This window comes from Balaenoptera physalus (assembly GCF_965194825.1).
Source record: "Balaenoptera physalus genome assembly, chromosome: 10".
Taxonomy (NCBI): domain Eukaryota; kingdom Metazoa; phylum Chordata; class Mammalia; order Artiodactyla; family Balaenopteridae; genus Balaenoptera; species Balaenoptera physalus.
The window spans coordinates 65,029,078-65,052,734 of NC_138889.1; the positions used below are offsets into that span (position 1 = coordinate 65,029,078).

At 37.3% G+C, this 23,657-nt stretch overlaps 3 protein-coding genes across 6 annotated transcripts in view; 2 read left to right on the forward strand and 1 right to left on the reverse strand.

Moving 5' to 3' along the window:
• ZNF215 (zinc finger protein 215) overlaps nt 1-23,657 on the forward strand; it is a gene marked incomplete at its 3' end in the record, with an annotated part of 111,457 nt that overhangs the window by 56,630 nt on the left and 31,170 nt on the right. For 2 of the 4 annotated variants that reach the window (XM_082476342.1, XM_082476338.1), the window contains exon 2: nt 6,769-6,867. The exons of 1 other annotated variant lie outside the window; for it this stretch is intronic. In XM_082476342.1, coding sequence (XP_082332468.1) covers nt 6,828-6,867 — 40 coding nt within the window. In that variant the 5' untranslated portion in view covers nt 6,769-6,827. Of the gene's footprint in view, nt 1-6,768; nt 6,868-23,657 lie in introns of those variants that run through there. One more of the 4 variants, XM_082476346.1, reaches the window with a different exon arrangement.
• OR2D2 (olfactory receptor family 2 subfamily D member 2) overlaps nt 1,364-23,657 on the reverse strand; it is a 53,541-nt gene continuing 31,247 nt past the window's right edge. The window contains 2 exon segments of the mRNA XM_082476414.1: nt 1,364-2,024; nt 2,027-2,738. Coding sequence (XP_082332540.1) covers nt 1,372-2,024; nt 2,027-2,270 — 897 coding nt within the window. The 5' untranslated portion in view covers nt 2,271-2,738 and the 3' untranslated portion in view covers nt 1,364-1,371.
• OR2D3 (olfactory receptor family 2 subfamily D member 3) lies at nt 6,817-19,275 on the forward strand. Its single transcript, XM_082476412.1, has 2 exons — nt 6,817-6,867; nt 16,836-19,275. Exon 2 carries the CDS (start codon nt 16,856-16,858, stop codon nt 17,798-17,800), a length of 945 nt encoding a protein of 314 aa, XP_082332538.1. The 5' UTR covers nt 6,817-6,867; nt 16,836-16,855; the 3' UTR covers nt 17,801-19,275.

A 23,657-nucleotide genomic window follows, 5' to 3' on the forward strand; every position in this document is an offset into this window, starting at 1 on the left:
AGCTTTGTGTAAACTATTCATAAGAATTTATTGACAATTAACAGCGTAAACTAGCATTTACTCCATAGACATGTCCTCTCCTCAAGCTCTACAAACGGCTCTCCCTCTGTGTGCCAGGGAGGTACCAGGACCAGTTCAATCTCCCACACAGGGTATCCTTCAGCTCTCGCGTAGCAAGGGCTCCAGAAGGGCAGCACATTCTGAAATCCCCATAGGAATTTGCAAATGGAAAAGCAGATCAGCGGTTCTATTTGCATGGTGGCAATCACACAACTAGGCAGATTGGCACTATTATAAAATGTTTAGCAAGCTTTTCGCTTTTGCATTTATTTTACTTGACCTTGGTATGGTAGGCAGACTAACGGCCCCCCAAAGATGTCCACATCTTAGTCCCCAGGACCTGTAAGTATTTTACCTTGCGTGGTAAAAAGGACTTTGTAGACATGTTTAAATTAAGGCTCTACAGATGGGGAGATTATCCTGGATTTTTTTTTTTAATACAGTAACAGGAAATTGGAAGGTAGAGAATGAGCTTGAAATATTTAAGCTCATGAGGCGTCCTCACCTCCATATACCTAAGTCCACAGCTCTTGTCTGCTGGTCTTTTATATACAGCTACCCTCTCCAAGTTCCAATTGCCTCCTTTTGCTCCTTTAGGCCTAGGATTGGTAGTAGCTTCTCACTCTTCCACCCCTTAGATGTCACTATTTCTTGTTGGTTTCCAAATCCCTGTGTTTACCATTGTAAAGATGTGCCCCAATGGATGCTCATGTCTCTAATAACAGTGTGAGAAGAAGCACAGCAGAGCTCATGTATTCTGCTTCACCATACCCATGCTCTTCACCCTCCACCTCAAACACACATGCAGTTGCATGTACACATACACATACATGTAACACCTAGCTCATAGTAAGTGACTTAAGTACTGTTTGTCAATTTATTGGTTATTTGATGATGCAAAGGGATTCAGAAATACCAAAAGATAAAGGAGTTGGAGTAGGATCTGGAATAGATAGATAGTAATATATAGTATTATTTTAAAAAGATAGATTTTACAGGTTCTCAGGTTTATAAAATGGGAGTGTTTCTCAAGGGATTTTTTTAAATCCCCTGGTACTAAAAGACTGACCAGAAGGAAGCAGACTCTCCTTCCTAATGTTCCATGAATTATTGTCCTTCCTCTTCTGCAAAGGTAGTGCTGGATAAAGGATGGAGAGTGAGTCCACGGACAAGTCCCAAGGATAAAAACTGTACCATATTCCAGTCTTGCTGAGGGACCGACTCAGCGAGTCTTACAAGTAGGCAGCCAGGAAGGTCTCACTGTCAGTGGAAAATTCCAAGTCTGCAAGGGAAATTCCTTGTGGCTACTTTTCACAGAGTTCCCTTCACATCCTTGTTCCTCAGGCTGTAGATGAGGGGGTTAAGCATGGGGGTCACCACTGCATAGAACACAGAAACCAGCTTTTCCTGTTCTTTGGAAGCCTTTGGTGTCATGTAGGTGACAATTGCTGACCCATAAAAAAAGATGGCCACCATGAGGTGGGAGCCACAGGTAGAGAATGCCTTGAGCCTCCCCGCAGCTGACTTCATCCTGACCACAGTCACTATGATGTGGCCATAGGATACCAGAATTAGAGAAACAGGTATGAGGAGAATCACAATCCCCATGAAGAAAATGGCCATCTCTGAAGTGCGGGTGTCTGTGGATGCCAGGATCAACAGTGCAGGGACCTCACAAAAGAAATGAGCAATATTATTGCTGCCTCGGTAGGGTAGCCTTAGTGTGAAGGTGCTGTCCACCACAGACACCAGAATGCCACTGGTCCGTGATCCTACAGCCAGCTGGACATACACCCTCCAAGTCATGATGCTAGGGTAATGCCAAGTGTTGCAGATAGCCACATACCGATCATAGGACATCACCGCCAAATGGGCACACTGTGTACACCCAAAAATGAGGAAGAGTAGAAGCTGAGCTGCACAACGTGTGAATGAAATCACTTTCTTTCTGGATAGCAGGGCTCTAGGGCCTGAGGAACGATGTTGGTAGAGAAACAGAGGTCAGCCAGAGATAAATTGCAGAGAAAAAAATATATGGGTGTGTGAAGCTGGGAGTCAACCTGAATGAGGAACATGAGAAGTAGATTTCCAAGCACAGTGACCAGGTAGACACCCAGGAATAAGATGAAAAGCAGCTGCTGGGTGTGTTGGTCATCAGAGAGTCCCGGAAGGAGGAATTCTGTCACCTGTGTCTGATTTGTCTGTCTCATAGTTTGTCTCTCTTTTTCAGTATGAAGTCACTACACACTAAATATAGGTGTGTATAGCCTATAAAATTATATAATTCAGAATTGGAGGGCTTAGGAATTGCCCGCAAACACTACCAACCATTTCAAGAATCCCCTTTACAAGGTTGTTAGACAATGATTGTGTTGTTTAGTTGGAATGTTTTCAGTGTTGCAAAACAATACTTTATAAGATGGTATATTCATTTCTAGTGTCATCTGGCAAGGATGGAGTAGATCAAAAGACTTATCTTCTTTATTTGAATATCACACTTCTAGTAATAAAACAATAGATTGAATTCACCTTTAAAGTTATTCAATTTAATTTCTCTTTATTATCGACAAAAACATTTGAGTCATATTTCCTTCTTGTGACACCTCCCCCATCTCATGATGGTGTAGATTTTTTTTTTTTAGTTCTTTGGATGTACAACTCTTCCTGTTGTCTCTTCCCTGAAAAAAACAAAAACAAAAACAGTCACTAAGATAAAAGAAAAAGAGCAAAAGTACCTTGCCGAACTGATGGTTTTTCTTGGACAAAATAACCTACTTTGAAAGAGCTAGGAAACCAAGGGATAACTCTGGGTGGTGTGCCATAATCTTTTTGAAAATCCTGTCCCCAGCTTCAACTGGAGCTCCTGAATATAAATCTTAACCATCAGTGAAACAAAACTAAAGTTTCATTCTACAAAACTGTCTTTTGACTGTAAATTATCTCCACAAAAGAAAAGCTTTGACTTTATGTTCAGTAAAAAGTATACAACTTTAATATAACAGCACACCCTGTTGTCATGTTGTTATTAGGACAGCACTAACCAAATTAAACTCCACCACTTAAGGTGATCACATGGCACTAAAACAACCATAAATTGAAACGAAATGCAAGCCCTTCAGCCAAGTTGCATAACTCAATGAGAAAGTTGGCATCTGCATAATACAATATCTGTTCATTTTCATTTCTATTTAATTATCATATAAATGAAAACACAAGTTTTGATGACTTATGAACCTCTGAGACTATATCTGCTGACATCATTTGAATGACAGTGGTATAAAGTTTAAGAGAGGTGATTATGATTTGAAGGCTTTAGTCTGTGATTTCAAATACAACAAAGTGCCCCAAGGTGTCTCAGAGGATGGAAAGATAAGTTGAGGGATCTTGAAGCTCCAGGGAATGCCCTGTTTACATGAGTCTCAGGACCTCACCTTTAAATATTCCCTGGAAGGAAAATCCTCTGTTCAGAACTGGGACCTAAGAGAATTGGAGTTTGTACTTTGAATTAATTAGGGCAGAAAGGCTTGGGATGGAGTCGAACTCATAGAATGAATCTAGTGTAGACCTTGGGAGACAGTGCTTAGAAGCCTATCCACAATTGGTGATGTCCTTTAGAGTAGATATGCAGGCTATAGAAATCACTCCCTCTGGCACTTGATCCTCAGTTCCTTCACCAGTGACTCCTCAGCTTTATCTCTGCCCTCTGGTGAGAGTGAGAAAGTTTGTGATGGACCTCCGTCTATAGGATTTTGCAACACTGATTGAGGGTTGAGAGGTGAGCATCGTGTTGGGAAAGATGAACTTTGTCATTCACGCTCTTATCCATTAACTTTTTCCTTTCTAGACTCCCAGAGACAATTCTATTTCCACTCTTCTCCAGAATCCCAGCCCTCAAATCCTCTTCCAGACTTTTCTCCTTCATCAATGAGGCTGTTTCCAGAGAGGTCACATTATTTTCCTCTTGCTATTGAAAAGCAGCTCTGCCTGATTCTCCCCTACCCTCTGCTGTCAGCCCTTTGGTCTTCACTGTTTCCCCCAGCTTGCCTTTGTTCCACCATCTCCCCTTGAACAGGCAGAGAGTTGGAAGGATACTAGGAATCTTGCTTTGAGGAATGCCTTCAAGAGCTTCTTGCCTGTGAACATGCTTTGGGTCTAGGGGATGTGAAGGAACCCAGACTGTATGGTAAACTGTTCCAGGAATGCTGGCACTGCTGCCTCCAATCCCCTTGATGAGTTAGAGCAGATGGAGAAGAGTGGGTCCAGCTACATTCAGTGCTGTCCTTCTAGTCCGGAGGAGGATACTAGCCTCCACTGCTGGTGCCATCACTTGTATACCCCATACTCCAATCTTCTTCCCATACAAGTCAGGCATGGTGGCTTCCCATATGACCCAGCCTTGGTCAGTATCCAGTTGGCTCTGTACCTCCTCTGTGACTCTTTTTGTTATGGTACAGATTTGGTGGCCATGAGAGTGAGTACGTAAGAATATAAAATACTCATGTGAGTATATCCATGATGTGTAGATGTCTGCGTGTTTGTGTGAGATATTGCTTGTGAAGCTGATTGAGTAGGTATATGTAGCATTGTTGTGTGTGTATGACAAGGAATAATTCCCATGTATGCAGTTGTGTGCACGTGAGACAAAGTCATTAAGAGAAGATATCTGGAAAAGCCATACTGGTTACAATGTTATTAGGGCCTCAGAGGTATAAAAGATTCATTGCCTGTCCTTTTAGTTTGGGGAAACAGCCAGACTTATAGATCTCTTCCTGTAGTCCCTTCCTCCTGCTGCTTTTCTCCACATCTCTGGATTCCTGTTCTCTATGTTCAGCTTCCCCTCCCTGCTTGCTTCTAACTTTTGTTCCCATTGTTTTATTTTTCCTACCCATTTTTCTTCCTCATTTTATCTCTGTATTAAAGAGAATTAATTAGTCAAGTTGACAAAGTTATATGAAAATTTAGAGTGTGAAAGAATAATTATCCCTGACCTTCCTTGGAATACAAATGATACTACAGTTCATCTTATTTGGCTCCTTTTTCACTCATGTATCTCCTTTCCTGCCTGGAGATTAAACCGCATTCTTCCCCAACCCACATACACACACACATGTACATTAAATATACAAATCCTACCTTTGACAGATAGAGAGATAACCATTCTTTATCTATACTTTACAGTTCTACCTGGATTCTTAGTTTTGTTGTGTGTTAAAAGTTTATCAGTGTGGTAAGGATGTTATTTAAAGGAATCACTGAGAGAGAGAGAGACACATACACACACACACACCCATACATGTTATTTTGTAACCCACTTTTTTAACTCATTTGTGTGTCAGACATCTTTCTGTGGAAAATATGGATCTACTTACCTTTTAATGGCTTATGGTTGGTGCATTATCATCATCATTATCGTCATCATCATAACCATAGCAGGCATTTTTTTAATGTAGCTGCCAGACATTGAGCAAACTATTTTCCATTAAGTTCTTAATTAAATCTTTACGTTTGTACAGTGAAGTTGTGGTGTTATGTTCATTCTACATTAGGAAACTGTCACATACAAGCAAGAGCTAAATAAATTGTCCAAGGATACAGATCTAAGAAACGAGGGGAAGAGGATCCAACCCATGTCTGTGTGACTCAGACATCTTCACTTTTACCTGTTTCTCTGTACTGTGTAGATTATGTTAAGTAGGAAATCTAAAATTTATTTAACATATCACCTATTGTTAGACTTCAGGTGTTTTTTTCTGGAAACATTTCTATATGTGAATATCCTTTGAAACAAAAATTTTGCATATCTATAATGCTTTCCAAAATATAAAGTCCTAAAATTAGCGTTGTTCAGAAAAAAAAAAAAGCTTATTTTGGAATTTTGTAATATTTTCAGATTACCTTCCAGAGAGATTTTGTAAATGTACATGCCTACATAGTTCATATCTGTTTGCCCCACTCTCCAATATAGAGTGGGTGGTTTCAATCTATTTTCACCTTTGCTAATCTTCTTATACAGGATTACATTCTGAGCTGGCTGTTGTCCAATGTCTGAAAGTGACTGTTCTATACTTTGTTTTATATTGGGGTTTTTTTTTGTTTGTTTTTTAAGATTTTTTTTTTTGATGTGGACCATTTTTAAAGTCTTTATTGAATTTGTTACAATATTGCTTTTTTTTTTTTTATGTTTTGGTATTTTGGCCACGAGGCATGTGGGATCTTAGCTCCCTGCCCAGGGATCGAACCCGCAACCCCTGTGTGGGAAGGCGAAGTCTTAACCACTGGACCACCAGGGAAGTCCCTTGTTTTATATTTGCTTCTAGCAAGATGGCTAGTCCTATACCACTTACTTTATCAAGGCTAAAAGTAGAAGCAATAAAGTGACTTTAGTTTAAAGCATCCTCAGTTAAATATTGTTGAGATTTTCCTATTTTTATATTTTTCCTATATTGTAAATTTATATATGGCCTTTTAAAGAACAACTTTAAAGCACCAAAACATTAGAAAAGAAGAAAAATAAGCCACCTATAATTCCATACCCAGAGTAAACCACTCTCAACATTTTGGACATTTTTTGTTTAGTCTTTTCTGTACATTTTGAATATATATATTAGCATTGGTCCCTAAGGCACTAGCAAAACCACTTTTGGTAAGTACCAAAGGAAGATTATTGTCATCATTATTATTATTGATATTGATAACCATTATTTGTAGGGTACAGAAGAAATGGTGCTCAGATAACACCTAGGCAACAAGAGAAGGGAAAAAAGAAAATGACAGACTTTACTTTGAAGCTGACAGTGCTGAGAATAGGTAAGTTATTCCCTGTGGAATTTCAGAAACAATTGTGGGAGAGGAAATTGTTCTTTGAATAACTGTAGGAACTATGCTGTACAGTACATCTCTAGGACCTACTCACCTTGTATAACTGAAACTTAGTATCATTTGACTAATACCTTCCCATTTCCTCCTCCCCACATGGCCCCTGGCAACTACCATACCACTCTTTGCTTCTATGAGTTTGACTATTTTAGATTCCTCATATAAGTGATATTACGTAGTATTTGTACTTCTGTGTCTGGCTTATTTAACTTAGCATAATGTCTTCTAAGTTCATCCACGTTGTCACAAATAGCAGGATTTCCTTCTTTTTTAAGGGTGAATAATGTTCCATTATATGTATATCCAACATTTTCTTTATCCATTTTGTATTGAAGTACAGTTGATTTACAATATTATATTAGTTTCAGGTGTACAACATAGTGATTCAATGTTTTTATAGATTATACTCCAATTAAATTTACTATAAAATGTTGGCTATATTCTCTGTGCTGTAAAATATATCCTTGTAGCTTATTTACTTCACACAGAGTAGTTGGTTCCTCTTAACCTCCTACCTCTCTCTTGCCCCTCCCTCTTTCCCTCTCCCCTTCAGTAACCACTAGTTTGTTCTCTATATCTGTGAGTCTATTTCTGTTTTGTTATATTCATTCATTCGATTTCTTAGATTCCACATATAAGTGAAAACATACAGTATTTGTCTTTCTCTGTCTGACATTTCACTAAGCATAATAACTTCTAGGTCCATCCATGTTGTTGCAAATGGCAGAATTTTATTACTTTTTATGGCTGAGTAATATTCCTTTGTGTGTATATACTACATCTTCTTTATCTATTCGTCTGTTGATGGATATTTAGGTTGCTTCCATATACTGTAAATAATCCTGCTATGAACATTTATCTTTTCAAATTAGTGTTTTCATTTTCTTCAGATATATACCCAGGAGTGGAATGGCTGGATCATAGGGTAGTTCTATTTTTAGTTTTCTGAGGAAACTCCATACTGTTTTCCATAGTGGCTGCACCAATTTACATTCCCACCAACAGTATACAGGTGTTCCCTTTTCTCTACATTGTTACCAACACTTGTTATCGTCTCGGTGCTTTTTTAATAATAGCCATCCTAACAGGGATGAGGTAATCACTGTGGTTTTGATTTACATTTCAATCATGATTAGTGATGGTGAGCACTTACTCATGTACCTGTTGGACATTTGTATGTCTTCTTGGAGAAATTTCTATTCAGTTCCTTTCTCCATACTTTAATTGTGTTATTTGCTTTTTCAACATTGACTTGTATGAGTTCCTTATATATTTCAAATATTAACATTTTTTAAAAATTTTATTGAAGTATAGTTGATTTACAGTGTTGTGTTAATTTCTTCTGTACAGCAAAGTGACTCTGTTATACATATATATAGTCTATTTTTTTTTTTAGTAGGATCCAAGCTTTATTTTCAAGATACAGCATGTATGTATATAAATATGTGGAAATGCAATGTAAGGACATGCAAAATGGCGGGGTAATACCATTTACTGTAAATGGTACAGTACCATTTACAGTTTGTAAATACCATTTACATTTTGTAATTTCTTCTTTGTCTTTTTTTATATTTGAATGTTATTTTTTTTTGATACAGCAGGTTCTTAGTTATCTATTAGTTATCTATTTTATACATATTGGTGTATACATGTCAATCCCAATCTCCCAATTCATCCCACCCCCACCCCCACCCCCTGCCACTTTTCCCCTGCCACTTGGTGTCCATATGTTTGTTCTCTACATCTGTGTCTCTATTTCTGCCTTGCAAACCAGTTCATCTGTACCATTTTTCTAGATTCCACATATATCCGTTAATATACGATATTTGTTTTTCTCTTTCTGACTTACTTCACTCTGTATGACAGTCTCTAGGTCCATCCACATCTCCACAAATGACCCAATTTTGTTCCTTTTTATGGCTGAGTAATATTCCATTGTATACACGTACCACATCTTCTTTATCCATTCATCTGTTGATGGGCATTTAGATTGCTTCCGTGACCTGGCTATTGTAAATAGTGCTACAATGAACATTGGGGTGCATGTGTCTTTTTGAATTATGGTTTTCTCTGGGTATATGCCCAGTAGTGGGATTGCTGGTGCATATGGTGGCTCTATTTTTAGTTTTTTAAGGAATCTCCATACTGTTCTCCATAGTGGCTGTATCAATTTACTTTCCCACCAACAGTGCAAGAGGGTTCCCTTTTCTCCACACCCTCTCCAGCATTTATTGTTTGTAGATTTTCTGATGATGCCCATTTTGACCGGTGTGAGGTGATACCTCATTGTAGTTTTGATTTGCATTTCTCTGATAATTAGGGATGTTGAGCAGCTTTTCATGTGCTTCTTGGCCATCTATATGTCTTCTTTGGAGAAATGTCTATTTAGGTCTTCTGCCCATTTTTGGATTGGCTTGTTTGTCTTTTTAATACTGAGCTGCATGAGCTGTTTATATATTTTGGAGATTAATCCTTTGTCTGTTGATTCATTTCCAAATATTTTCTCCCATTCTGAGGGTTGTTTTCTCATCTTGTTTATAGTTACCTTTGCTATGCAAAAGCTTTTAAGTTTCATTAGGTCCCATTTGTTTCTTTTTCTTTTTCTTTCCATTACTCTAGGACATAGTGATCTAGGACAAAAAAGATCTTGCTGTGATTTATGTCAAAGTGTGTTCTTTCTATGTTTTCCTCTAAGAGTTTTATAGTGTCCAGTCTTACATTTAGGTCTTTAATCCATTTTGAGTTTATTTTTCTGTGTGGTGTTAGGGAGTGTTCTAATTTCATTCTTTTACATGTAGCTGTCCAGTTTTCCCAGCACCACTTATTGAAGAGACTGTCTTTTCTCCATTGTGTATCCTTGCCTCCTTTGTCATAGATTAGTTGACCATAGGTGCGTGGGTTTATCTCTGGACTTTCTATCCTATTCCATTGATCTATAGTTCTGTTTTTGTGCCAGTACCATATTGTCTTGATTACTGTAGCTTTGTAGTATAGTCTGAAGTCAGGGAGTCTGATTCCTCCATCTACCTTTTTTTCCTTCAAAATTGCTTTGGCTATTCAGGGTCTTTCATGTCTCCACACAAATTTTAAGATTTTTTGTTCTACTTCGCTAAAAAATGCCATTGGTAATTTGATAGGGATTGCATTGAATCTGTAGATTGCTTTGTGTAGTATAATCATTTTCACAATATTGATTCTTCCAATCCAAGAACATGGTATATCTCTCCATCTGTTTGTGTCGCCTTTGATTTCTTTCATGAGTGTCTTATAGTTTTCTGAGTACAGGTCTTTTACCTGCTTAGGTAGGTTTATTCCTAGGTATTTTATTCTTTTTCTTGCAATCGTGAATGGGATTGTTTCCTTAATTTCTCTTTCTGATCTTTCGTTGTTAGTGTATAGGAATGCAAGAGATTTCTATGATTAATTTTGTATCCTGCAACTTTACCGAATTCACTGATTAGCTCTAGTAGTTTTCTGGTGGCATCTTTAGGATTCTCTATGTATAGTATCATGTCATGTGCAACCAGTGACAGTTTTACATCTTCTTCTTCAACTTGTATTCCTTTTATTTCTTTTTCTTCTCTGATTGCTATGGCTAGGACTTCCAAAACTATGTTGAATAATAGTGGTGACAGTGGACATCCTTGTCTTCTTCCTGATCTTACAGGAAATGCTTTCTGTTTTTCACCATTGAAAATGATGTTTGCTGTGGGTTTGTCATATATGGCCTTTATTATGTTGAGGTAGGTTCCCTCTATGCCCACTTTCTGGAAAGTTTTTATCATAAATGGTGTTGAATTTGTCAAAAGCTTTTTCTGCATCTATTGAAATGATCATATGGTTTTTATTCTTCAGTTTGTTAATATGGGGTATCACATTGATTGATTTGTGTATATTGAAGAATCCTTGCATCCCTGGAATAAATCTCACTTGATAATGGTGTATGATACTTTTAATGTGTTGTTGGATTCTGTTTGCTAGTATTTTGTTGAGGATTTTTGCATCTATATTCATCAGTGATATTGGTCTGTAATTTTCTTTTTTTGTAGTATCTTTGTCTGGTTTTGGTATCAGGGTGATGGTGGCCTCATAGAATGAGTTTGGGAGTGTTCCTTCCTCTGCAATTTTTTGGAAGAGTTTGAGAAGGATTGGTGTTAGCTCTTCTCTAAATGTTTGATAGAATTCACCTATGAAGCCATCTGGTTCTGGACTTTTGTTTGTTGGAAGATTTTTAATCATAGTTTCAATCTCAGTGCTTGTGATTGTTCTGTTCATACTTTCTATATCTTCCTGGTTCAGTCTTTGAAGGTTATATCTTTCTAAGAATTTGTCCATTTCTTCCAGGTTGTCCATTTTATTGGCAGAGTTGCTTGTGGTAGTCTTTTATGATGCTTTGTATTTCTGCGGTATCCGTTGTAACTTCTCCTTTTTCATTTCTAATTTTATTGATTTGAGTCCTCTCCCTCTTTTTCTTGATGAGTCTGGCTAAAGGTTTATCAATTTTGTTTATCTTCTCAAAGAACCAGCTTTTAGTTGTATTGATCTTTGCTATTGTTTTCTTTGTTTCTATTTCATTTATTTCTGCTCTGATCTTTATGATTTCTTTCCTTCTACTAATTTTGGGTTTTGTTTGTTCTTTTTTCTCTAGTTCCTTTAGGTGTAAGGTTAGATTGTTTATTTGAGATTTTTCTTGTTTCTTGAGGTAGGATTTTATTCCTATAAACTTCCCTCTTAGAACTGCTTTTGCTGCATCCCATAGGTTTTGGATCGTCTTGTTTCAATTGTCATTTGTCTCTAGGTATTTACTGATTTCCTCTTTGATTTCTTCAGTGATCTCTTGGTTATTTAGTAACGTATTGTTTAGCCTCCATGTGTTTTGTGTTTTTTATGTTTTTTTTCCCCTGTAATTGATTTCTAATCTCATAGTGTTGTGGTCAGAAAAGATGCTTGATGTGATTTCAATTTTCTTAAATTTACCGAGGCTTGATTTGTGACTCAAGATGTGATCTATCCTGGAGAATGTTCTGTGTACACTTGAGAAGAAAGTGTAATCTGATGTTTTTGGATGGAATGTCCTATGAATATCAATTAAATCTATCTGGTCGATTGTGTCATTTAAAGCTTGTGTTTCCTTAGTAATTTTCTGTCTGGATGATCTGTCCATTGGTGTAAGTGAGGTGTTAAAGTCCCCCACTATTATTGTGTTACTGTCGATTTCCTCTTTTATAGCTGTTAACATTTGCCTTATGTATTGAGGTGCTCCTGTGTTGGGTGCATATATATTTATAATTGTTACATCTTCTTCTTGGATTGATCCCTTGATCATTATGTAGTTTCCTTCCCTGTCTCTTGTAACATTCTTTATTTTAAAGTCGTTTTATCTGATATGAGTATTGCTACTCCAGCTTTCTTTTGATTTCCATTTGCATGGAATATCTTTTTCCATCTCCTCACTTTCAGTCTGTATGTGTCTTAGGTCTGAAGTGGGTCTATTGTAGACAGCATATATATGGGTCTTGTTTTTGTATCCATTCAGTGAGCCTGTGTCTTTTGGTTGGAGCATTTACTCCACTCACATTTAAGGTAATTTTCCATATGTATGTTCCTATTACCATTTTCTTAATTGTTTTGGGTTTGTTTTTGTAGGTCCTTTTCTTCTCTTGTATTTCCCACTTAGAGAAGTTCCTTTAACATTTTTTGTAGAGCTGATTTGGTGGTGCTGAATTCTCTTAGCTTTTGCTTGTCTGTAAAGCTTTTGATTTCTCTGTCGAATCTGAATGAGATCCTTGCTGGGTAGAGTAATCTTGGTTGTAGGTTCTTCCCTTTCAACACTTTAAATATATCATGCCAGTACCTTCTGGCTTGTAGAGTTTCTGCTGAGAAATTGGCTGTTAACCTTATGGGAATTCCCTTGTATGTTATTTTTCATTTTTCCTTTGCTTTTAATAATTTTTCTTTGTCTTTAATTTTTGTCAATTTGATTACTATGTGTCTCGGTGTGTTTCTCCTTGGGTTTGTCCTGCCTGGGACTCTCTGTGCTTCCTGGACTTGGGTGGCTATTTTCTTTCCCATGTTAGGGAAGTTTTTGACTATAATCTCTTCAAATATTTTCCCGGGTCCTTTCTCTCTCTCTTCTCCTTCTGGGACCCTTATAATGTGAATGTTGTTGCGTTTAATATTGTCCCAGAGGTCTCTTAGGCTGTCTTCATTTCTTTTCATTCTTTTTTCTTTAGTCTGTTCTGAGGCAGTGAATTCCATCATTCTGTCTTCCAGATCACTTATCTGTTCTTCTGCTTCAGTTATTCTGTTATTGATTCCTTCTAGTGTATTTTTCATTTCAGTTATTGTATTGTTCATCTCTGTTTGTTTGTTCTTTAATTATTCTAGGTGTTTGTTAAACATTTCTTGCATCTTCTCGATCATTGCCTCCATTCTTTTTCCAAGGTCCTGGATCATCCTCACTATCATTATTCTGAATTCTTTTCTGGAAGGTTGCCTATCTCCACTTCATTTAATTGTTTTTCTGGGGTTTTATCTTGTTCCTTCATCTGGTACATAGTCCTCTGCCTTTTCATTCTGTCTATCTTTCTGTGAATGTGGTTTTCGTTCCATAGCCTGTGGGATTGTAGTTCTTCCAGCTTCTGCTGTCTGCCTTCTGGTGGATGAGGCTATCTAAGAGGCCTGTGCAAGCTTCCTGATGGGAGGGACTGGTGGTGGGTAGAGCGGGGTGTTGCTCTGGTGGGCAGAGCTCAGTAAAACTTTAATCCACTTGTCTGCTGATGGGTAGGGCTGAGTTCCCTCCCTGTTGGTTGTTTGGCCTGAGGCAACCCAGCACTGGAGGCTACAGGCTCTTTGGTGGGGCTAATGGCAGACTCCGGGAGGGCTCATGCCAAGGAGCACTTCCCAGAACTTCTGCTGCCAGTGTCCTCATCCCTGCAGTGAGACACAGCCAACCCCTTCATCTGCAGGAGACCCTCCAACACCAGCAGGCAGGTCTGGCTCAGGCTCCTATGGGGTAACTGCTCCTTCTCCCTGGGTCTTGATGAACACACTACTTTGTGTGTGCTCTCCAAGAGTGGAGTCTCTGTTTCCCCCAGTCCTGTCGAAGTCCTGCAATCAAATCCCACAAGCCTTCAAAGTCTGATTCTCTGGGAATTCCTCCTCCCATTGCCAGACCCCCAGGTTGGGAAGCCTGGTGTGGGGCTCAGAACCCTCACTCCAGTGGGTGGATTTCTGTGGTACAATTGTTCTCCAGTGTGTGAGTCACCCACCCAGTGGTTATAGGACTTGATCTTGTGATTGCACCCCTCCTACCATCTCATTGCAGCTTCTCCTTTGTCTTTGGATGTGGGGTATATTCCTTGGTGAGTTCTAGTATCTTCCTGTCAGTGATTGCCCAGCAGTTAGTTGTGATTCTGGTGCTCTTGCAAGAGGGAGTGACTCAAATATTAACCTTTTATCTGATATATGGTTTGCAAATATTTTCTCCCATTCCATAGGTTACCTTTTCATTTTGTTAATTGTTTCCTTTGGAATGCAGAGGCTTTTTAGTTTGATGTAGTTTCGCTTGTCTATTTTTGCTTATGTTGCTTGTGCTTTTACTGTCATACCCAAGGAATCATTACCAAGACTAATGTCCAGAAGTTTTTTCCCTATATTTTCTTCTAGGAGTTGTTTTAATTTATTTTGAGTTAATTTTTGTATATGGTGCGAGATAAGGGTCCAATTTCATTCTTTTGTATGTGGATATCCAGTTTTCCTGACACCATTTATTGAAGAAACTATCCTTTCCCCATAATGTATTCTTGGCACCTTGTTGACCATATATGTATGGGTTTATTTCTGGGCTCTCTATTATGTTTCATTGGTCTGAATGTCCGTTTTTAACCATTATTTCATGACTAGGATGTGATAAACGTCTTTTCTTGTGAATATCTTCTGCAATTTAGAGTATTTATTTAGAATGGACTCCTAGAATTGGATTTAGAAATTGGGATAATGTTTGTGAGTAGTAGATGATATTAGGCCTCGGGGATTCAGGAACTCCTAATACTGCTCTATTCTTAGTCATTCCTCTCCTTAGAGTTATACAAAAGAAACGTGAAGTAATGAAAAATAAGACACTACTTTTTATTAACCAAGCTATTCCCTAATGTCACTGAAGTTCAGAGCTCTGATAAGCATGGATTGGGCTATGTGGTCTAGTCTACAGTCATTTAAGGCTCCCTTATGGCTTAAATCCATATTGTATCATCATATTACCTTCTGGCTGGCAACATGATACACAAGAACAAAGTGATGATGAGTACACCTAGGAACTATTCAAAAACGAGAGAATAGAGCAAGTAAAGTTCTTAAGGGGGACCTTGTTCAACTTAACAGTCCAGTCCCAGGAAGAGGAGAAGTAGAAATGTGCATGACCTTTTCAAGCACAGTAATCCTACCCAGTAGTAATCATGGACCAATCAACATCCTCAAATGTTATAAATCAGATTTTTACTCCTCATGGGGAGAAAGGACTAGTAAAAAAAGGAATTTCTCCCTTACCCGTACTATTGAGAACTGGGTCAAAGCATACGAATATTTGACTCATTTAATATATTTGACAAAATTGTTTCTCAGAAATATTGTACTAACTTTCCTACTCACTTGCATTGTACAAAAATGTCTTTTCCTCTGCACCATCATTATACATTATACAGCTAATTAATTCTGCCATTTATTAATTGCGTGATTTAACCTCTCTTTGCCTCAGTTTTCTTATCTGCAAAATAAGATAAATAGTGTCTACCTCATAATGTTATCAGGACAATATAATAATATAAAACCCTTATAGTAATGCCTGACGTATTAAATGCTCAATAAAATACTAGTTATTATTTTTTGTTGTGATATTGCTATTAAAATCTTAGCTAATCTCCCAGGTAAAAACTGTATCTCTCATTGTTGTAATTGTATTTAGTCATAATAATATTGAATATTTTTCTTATATTTAGTAGCTATTTGCATTTCTTCTTTGTAAATAGTCTTTTCATGTCCTTGGCCCATTATTTGTTGGACTCAACAATTTTCATAGTGTTTTATATGGAATCATAATGTAATAAAGTATTTTAACTTTTGTCTGATATCTCCCTAAAATATTTTCCTCAGTTTGTAGTTTATCTTTTAATTTTATTCATGATATTATTATCTCACAGAAATCTTTCAGTTTATGTTGTAAACTCTACACATGTTTTCCTTCATGGTTTCTTAGAAGGCTTTCGTGATTTTCAAGTCTAATCCTATCCATATGTCACAACGACTTTAACCTATTTTTCCTTTTTTGTATTGTTTTACTTTTAATATTTTATTCTTTAATCCAAACAGAATGGTCCTTAGTGTTGATATGCCAAAGCTTTGTTTTTAAACCCAAGAAAATTTTGTTGTTTTTTAAGAGGTCAAATTAAATTGATGCCCAAAAACTGTTTCATGTTTTTCAAGCATATGTTATAATTAAATATGTGGTATTTTGAACAGTTAGTGGTGCAGTTTTATGCAAGGTGGTAGTCCTAACAGTATACATGGTCATTTCCTAATAATATGTGTATAGACATTTAGTAAAATCCACAGGAACTCTAATATCCTCATATCAGAAGTAGCCAAGAAGGCTTTAACAACGTCATATTCTATCTATAAATAAGAGGCACTAGGGAGAGGAGATTTGGGGAAAATGAGGTGGATTTAAATTACAATCAACTAATAATAATAAAAATATTCTACTTCGTATCAATTAGAACAAGCTGGATAGCAAAAAGCTAGAAATATCTAATTGGGTTTTTAAATTGAGCTTTAAATGAGCCTCTTCTACAGGACTTGATGTCATAAACCCAATGTTTGTTCTTTTTGTTTGTGCCAAACAGGTAAACAAGCATAAATCTCAATGGGAGAAGAAAACCACACTTTTGTGGCTGAGTTTGTCTTCCTTGGCCTTTCACAGGACTTGCAGACCCAGATCCTGCTGTTTATTCTTTTTCTTATCATTTATCTGTTGACTGTGCTTGGAAACCTGCTCATCACTATTCTCATCTTCATGGATTCTCGACTTCACACCCCCATGTACTTTTTTCTTAGAAATCTCTCTTTCACAGATCTCTGTTTCTCTACTAGTATTGTCCCTCAAGTGTTGGTCCACTTCCTGGTAAAGAGGAAAACTATTTCTTTTTTTGGGTGTATGATACAGATCATTGTTTTCCTTCTGGTTGGGGGCACAGAATGCGCACTGCTGGCAGTGATGTCCTATGACTGGTATGTGGCTGTCTGCAAGCCCCTGCACTACTCCACCGTCATGACCCAACAAGTGTGTATCCAGTTGGCCATAGGGTCCTGGGCTAGTGGCGCACTAGTGTCTCTGGTAGATACCACCTTTACTTTCCAACTTCCCTATCAAGGACAGAACATTATCAATCACTACTTTTGTGAACCCCCTGCCCTCCTGAAGCTGGCTTCAGCAGATACTTACAGCACAGAAATGGCCATCTTTGCAATGGGTGTGGTCATCCTCTTAGCTCCTGTCTCCCTGATCCTTGTCTCCTACTGGAATATCATCTCCACTGTGATCCAGATGCAGTCTGGGGAGGGGAGGCTCAAGGCTTTCTCTACCTGTGGCTCCCATCTCATTGTTGTTGTCCTCTTTTATGGATCAGGAATATTTACCTACATGTGGCCAAATTCCAAGACCACAGAAGAATGGGATAAAATGATATCTGTGTTCTATACAGTGGTGACTCCAATGTTGAACCCCATAATTTATAGCCTGAGAAACAAGGACGTCAAAGGAAGTCTCAGGAAACTGACTGGAAGAAAGTCCTCTTCTCAGAGACGGTGACCTCTAGGTCTGACTTTTAGAGCTATAGTAACCTTAAAAGAGGAGCAGGATTTCAGTCGACAGTTACAAGTTAGGTCATTTCAGGAAGAAGCATAAAAGTAAGGAACATGTTCCAGAAACTGTGAATACACCACCCTAAACATAGGGAAGATATAAAAGGATGAAAAGTTAGTTTATTTCTTGATTATGAAAAGCACTAAATGCTATTTTGAAGGAGTTTTTGGTTAATTCAGCTAACGTGGACATGTTTTAAGCTTGATCACCCTTGAATTTAAGAGATTTAAACTGGATTATCCAGAGATAATGTCTAATATGAATTAAATACATGATTCTAATATTAAAGACATTTCAAGTTTGGATGTCCCAGTCATACAAAACCAGGAATAGTCTAATCAAAACAATCAATGTATTTAATACTGGTCTCATTCACGGCCCAAAGCATTTCAGCCTGTAAAAAGGTACCAGAGGCCACACTACTTCCTAGTTCATGATGTTCTCTCCTGAAAGCTCCAGAAAATGAGTTTTTATATCATCACCCCAAAGTCCATATAAACACAGACTATCAGAGTAAAAAGTGAATTCAACAGTCATCTAATCCAAACATATGTCTGAGGATTAAACCACTCCATAATATTGCCTTTGAGTAATTAATTGTCCAGCATTTGCCTGAACAAGAATGGTATAGCTAGTGCTCTACGTTCTAGGATCATTCCCTTTCATATGTAGATAGTTTTTTTTACTGTTAGAAAGATCTTCCTTATGGTAAGTCAAAATCAATTTTCCTATATCTTCAACCCACTTTCCCTAGTTTTACTCCTAGAATAATTTTCATTATCCTTCTATACCAGAACTCACTGAAGTCAGTTTCTATATTTGCCCAAATTCAATTTTCATAGCCAACCACCCACTTGTTCCTTTAAAATTCCTTTATCTAACATGCTTTGGTATCCAATATTCATTCAGGTCATCTTCCTCTGTATGAACCCAATTAACCCCATGAATACCTCTTCTGTAAGCAAAATGAATTAGAATTTTAGAAATTGGAGTTTACCATCCCTAGACTGACCCCTTAAACTTAGATGCCTCTAACCACATTTCACTGTGGCTCAACTTGTCTAGAATGGTCAATTCTAGAGTTCACTTTAGGTTCTCATAAACTCTTAGTCCAAATAAACAGACTGACAGGGCTTCCCTGGTGGCGCAGTGGTTGAGAATCTGCCTGCCAATGCAGGGAACACGGCTTCGAGCCCTGGTCTGGGAAGATCCCACATGCCGCGGAACAACTAGGCCCGTGTGCCACAACTACTGAGCCTGCGCGTCTGGAGCCTGTGCTCCGCAACAGGAGAGGCCGCGACAGTGAGAGGCCCGCGCACCACGATGAAGAGTGGCCCCCGCTTGCCACAACTATAGAAAGCCCTTGCACAGAAACGAAGACCCAACACAGCCCAAATAAATAAATAAATAAAAATTTATTAAAAAAAAAAAAAACTGACAGCTGCTCTGCTCTTTTTTTTTTTTTTTTTACTCCTTATAATATAACATTTATTCACTTAAAAATACAGTAGATACAAAAAATAAAATGAGGGGGGTGGGGGGAATGGATTGGGAGTTTGGAAGTAGCAGATGAAAACTATTATATATAGAATGGATAAACAACAAGGTCCTACTATATAGCACAGGGAACTATATTCAATATCCTGTGAAAAACCATAATGGAAAAGAATATGAAAAAGAATATATGTATATAAATAACTGAATCACTTTGCTATAGAGCAGAAATCAACACAACATTCTATATCAACCATACTTCAATAAAATAAGTTTTAAAAAATTGAAATTGAAAACAAAAGTTTCCCGTCAGATAACCCTTGTTGTTGTTTAAAAAGCTACAAAAGTATAGAAGTAGAAATTTTGAATAGTACAGAAAGATATAAAACAAAACATGATAGCCACTCCCTTCTTCCCATGTCTTTCTCCCCATAGATAAACACTATTCTGGGAAAGATAATTTTCTTGCTCATTCTGTCTCTCCCTTTCAATTTTAATTGGAAAATAGAGGACATAGCTTATAAAATGGGGATATGCCCCTCTATTTTTGTCATAGTTTTTATATGACTTTTAGATAATTTTAGAAAGTCCTTTTTTGTTTGTTTGTTTTTTTACTTTTATTTTTTAATTAAAAAAAATCTTTATTGGAATATAATTGCTTTACAATGTTTTGCTGGTTTCTGCTGTATAACAAAGTGAATCAGATACATGTATCCATGTATCCCCATATCCCCTCCCTCTTGCGTCTCCCTCCCACCCTCCCTATCCCACCCCTCTAGGTGGTCACAAAGCACCGAACTGATCTCCCTGTGCTATGCAGCTGCTTCCCACTAGATATCTATTTTACATTTAGTAGTGTATATATGTCAATGCTACTCTCTTGCTTCGTCCCAGCTTACCCTTCCCCCTCCCTGTATCCTCAAGTCCATTCTCTACATCTGCGTCTTTATTCCTGTCCTGCCCCAAGGTTCATCAGTACCTTTTTTTTTTTTTTTTTAGGTTCCATATGTGTGTTAGCCTATGGTATTTGTTTTTCTCTTTCTGACTTACTTCACTCTGTATGAGAGACTCTAGGTCCATCCACCTCACTACAAATAACTCACTTTTGTTTCTTTTTATGGCTGAGTAATATTACATTGTATACATGTGCCACATCTTCTTTATCCATTCATCTGTCGATGGACAGTTAGGTTGCTTGGCTATTGTAAATAGTGCTGCAATGAACATTGTGGTACATGTCTCTTTTTGAATTATGGTTTTCTCAGGGTATATGCCCAGTAGTGGGATTGCTGGGGCATATGGTAGTTCTATTTTTAGTTTTTTAAGGAATCTCCATACTGTTCTCCAAGGTGGCTGTATCAATTTACATTCCCACCAACAGTTCAAGAGGGTTCCCTTTTCTCCACACCCTCTCCAGCATTTATTGTTTGTAGATTTTTTGATGATGGCCATTCTGACCGGTGTGAGATCATATCTCATTGTAGTTTTGATTTGCATTTCTCTAATGATTAATGATGTTGAGCAGTCTTTCATGTGTCTGTTGGCAATCTGTATATCTTCTTGGAGAAATGTCTATTTAGGTCTTCTGCCCATTTTTGGATTGGGTTGTTTGTTTTTTTGATATTGAGCTGCATGAGCTGCTTGTATATTTTGGAGATTAATCCTTTGTCAGTTGCTTCGTTTGCAAATATTATCTCACATTCTGAGGGTTGTCTTTTCATCTTGTTTATGGTTTCCTTTGCTGTGCAAAAGCTTTGAAGTTTCATTAGGTGCCATTTGTTTATTTTTGTTTTTATTTCCATTTCTCTAGAAGCTGGGTCAAAAAGGATCTTACTGTGATTTACGTTATAGTGTGTTCTGCCTGTATTATCCTCTAAGAGTTTTATAGTGACTGGCCTTACATTTAGGTCTTTAATCCATTTTGAGTTTATTTTTGTGTATGGTATTAGGAAGTGTTCTAATTTCATTCTTATGAAATTAGAACACTCCCTAACCACCTATTGAAGAGGCTGTATGTACTCCATTGTATATTCTTGCCTCCTTTGTCAAAGATAAGGTGACCATATGTGCATGGGTTTATCTCTGGGCTTTCTATCCTGTTCCATTGATCTGTATTGCTGTTTTTGTGCAAGTACCATACTGTCTTGATTACTGTAGCTTTGTAGTATAGTCTGAAGTCTGGGAGCCTGATTCCTCCAGCTCCGTTTTTCTTTCTCAAGATTGCTTTGGCTATTCGGGGCCTTTTGTGTTTCCATACAAACTGAAATTTTTTGCTCTAGTTCTGTGAAAAATGCCAGTGGTAGTTTGATAGGGATTGTATTGAATCTGTAGATTGCTTTGGGTAGTAGAGTCATTTTCACAATGTTGATTCTTCCAATCCAAGCACATGGTATATCTCTCCATCTGTTTGTATCATCTTTAATTTCTTTCATCAGTGTCTTACAGTTTGCTGCATACAGGTCTTTTATCTCCATAGGTAGGTTTATTCCTAGATATTTTATTCTTTTTGTTGCAATGGTAAATGGGAGTGTTTTCTTAATTTCACTTTCAGATTTTTCATCATTATTGTATAGGAATGCAAGAGATTTCTGTGCATTAATTTTGTATCCTGCTACTTTACCAAATTCATTGATTAGCTCTAGTAGTTTTCTGGTAGCATCTTTAGGATTCTCTAAGTATAGTATCATGTCATCTGCAAACAGTGACAGTTTTAATTTTTTTTTTCTGATTTGGATTCCTTTTGGTTCTTTTTATTCTCTGATTGCTGTGGCTAAAACTTCCAAAACTGTGTTGAATAATTGTGGTAAGAGTGGACAACCTTGTCTTGCTCCTGATCTTAGAGGAAATGGTTTCAGTTTTTCACCACGGAGAACAATGTTGGCTGTGGGTTTGTCATATATGGCCTTTATTATGTTGAGGTAGGTTACCTATATGCCTACTTTCTGGAGAGTTTTTATCATAAATGGGTGTTGAATTTGTCAAAAGCTTTTTCTGCATCTACTGAGATTATCATATGGTTTTTATCCTTCAATTTGTTAATATGGTGCACCACATTGATTAGCGCATATTGAAGAATCCTTGTATTCCTGGGATAAACCCCACTTGATCTTGATATATGATCCTTTTAATGTGCTGTTGGATTCTGTTTGCTAGTATTTTGTTGAGGATTTTTGCATCTATGTTCATCAGTGATATTGGCCTGTAGTTTTCTTTCTTTGTGACAGCTTTGTCTGGTTTTGGTATCAGGGTGATGGTGGCCTCATAGAATGAATTTGGGAGTGTTCCTCCCTCTGCTATATTTTGGAAGAGTTTGAGAAGGATAGGTGTTAACTCTTCTGTAAATGTTTGATAGAATTCACCTGTGAATCCTTCTGGTCCTGGGGTTTTGTTTGTTGGAAGATTTTAAATCACAGTTTCAATTTCAGTGCTTGTGATTGGTCTGTTTATATTTTCTATTTCTTCCTGGTTCATTCTCAAAAGGTTGTGCTTTTCTAAGAATTTGTCCATTTCTTCCAGGTTGTCTATTTTATTGGCATATAATTGCTTGTAGTAATCTCTCATGTTCCTTTCTATTTCTGCAGTGTCAGTTGTTACTTCTCCTTTTTCATTTCTAATTCTGTTGATTTGAGTCCTCTCCCTTTTTTTCTTGATGAGTCTGGCTAATGGTTTGTCAATTTTGTTTATCTTCTCAGAGAACCAGCTTTTAGTTTTATTGATCTTTGCTATTGTTTCCTTCATTTCTTTTTCATTTATTTCTGATCTGATCTTTATGATTTCTTTCCTTCTGCTAACTTTGGGGTTTTTTTTGTTCTTCTTTCTCTAATGGCTTATGTGTAAGGTTAGGTTGTTTATTTGAGATTTTTCTTGTTTGTTGAGGTAGGATTGTATTGCTATAAAATTCCCTCTTAGAACTGCTTTTGCTGCATCCCATAGGTTTTGGGCTGTGGTGTTGTCATTGTCATTTTTTTCTAGGTATTTTTTGATTTCCTCTCTGATTTCTTCAGTGATCTCTTGGTTATTTAGTACTGTATTGTTTAGCCTCCCTCTGTTTATATTTTTTACAGTTTTTTGCCTGTAATTTATATCTAGTCTCACAGCATTGTGGTCAGAAAAGATACTTGATACGATTTCAATTTTCTTAAATTTGCCAAGGCTTGAGTTGTGACCCAAGATATGATCTATCCTGGAGAATGTTCCATGAGCACTTGAGAAGAAAGTGTATTCTGTTGTTTTCGGATGGAATGCCCTATAAATATCAATTAAGTCCATCTTGTCTAATGTGTCATTTAAAGCTTATGTTTCCTTATTT

Bases quoted from the DNA above. Each gene is read 5' to 3' on its own strand.
- OR2D3 (XM_082476412.1), top strand. From the start codon at position 16,856: ATGGGAGAAGAAAACCACACTTTTGTGGCTGAGTTTGTCTTCCTTGGC.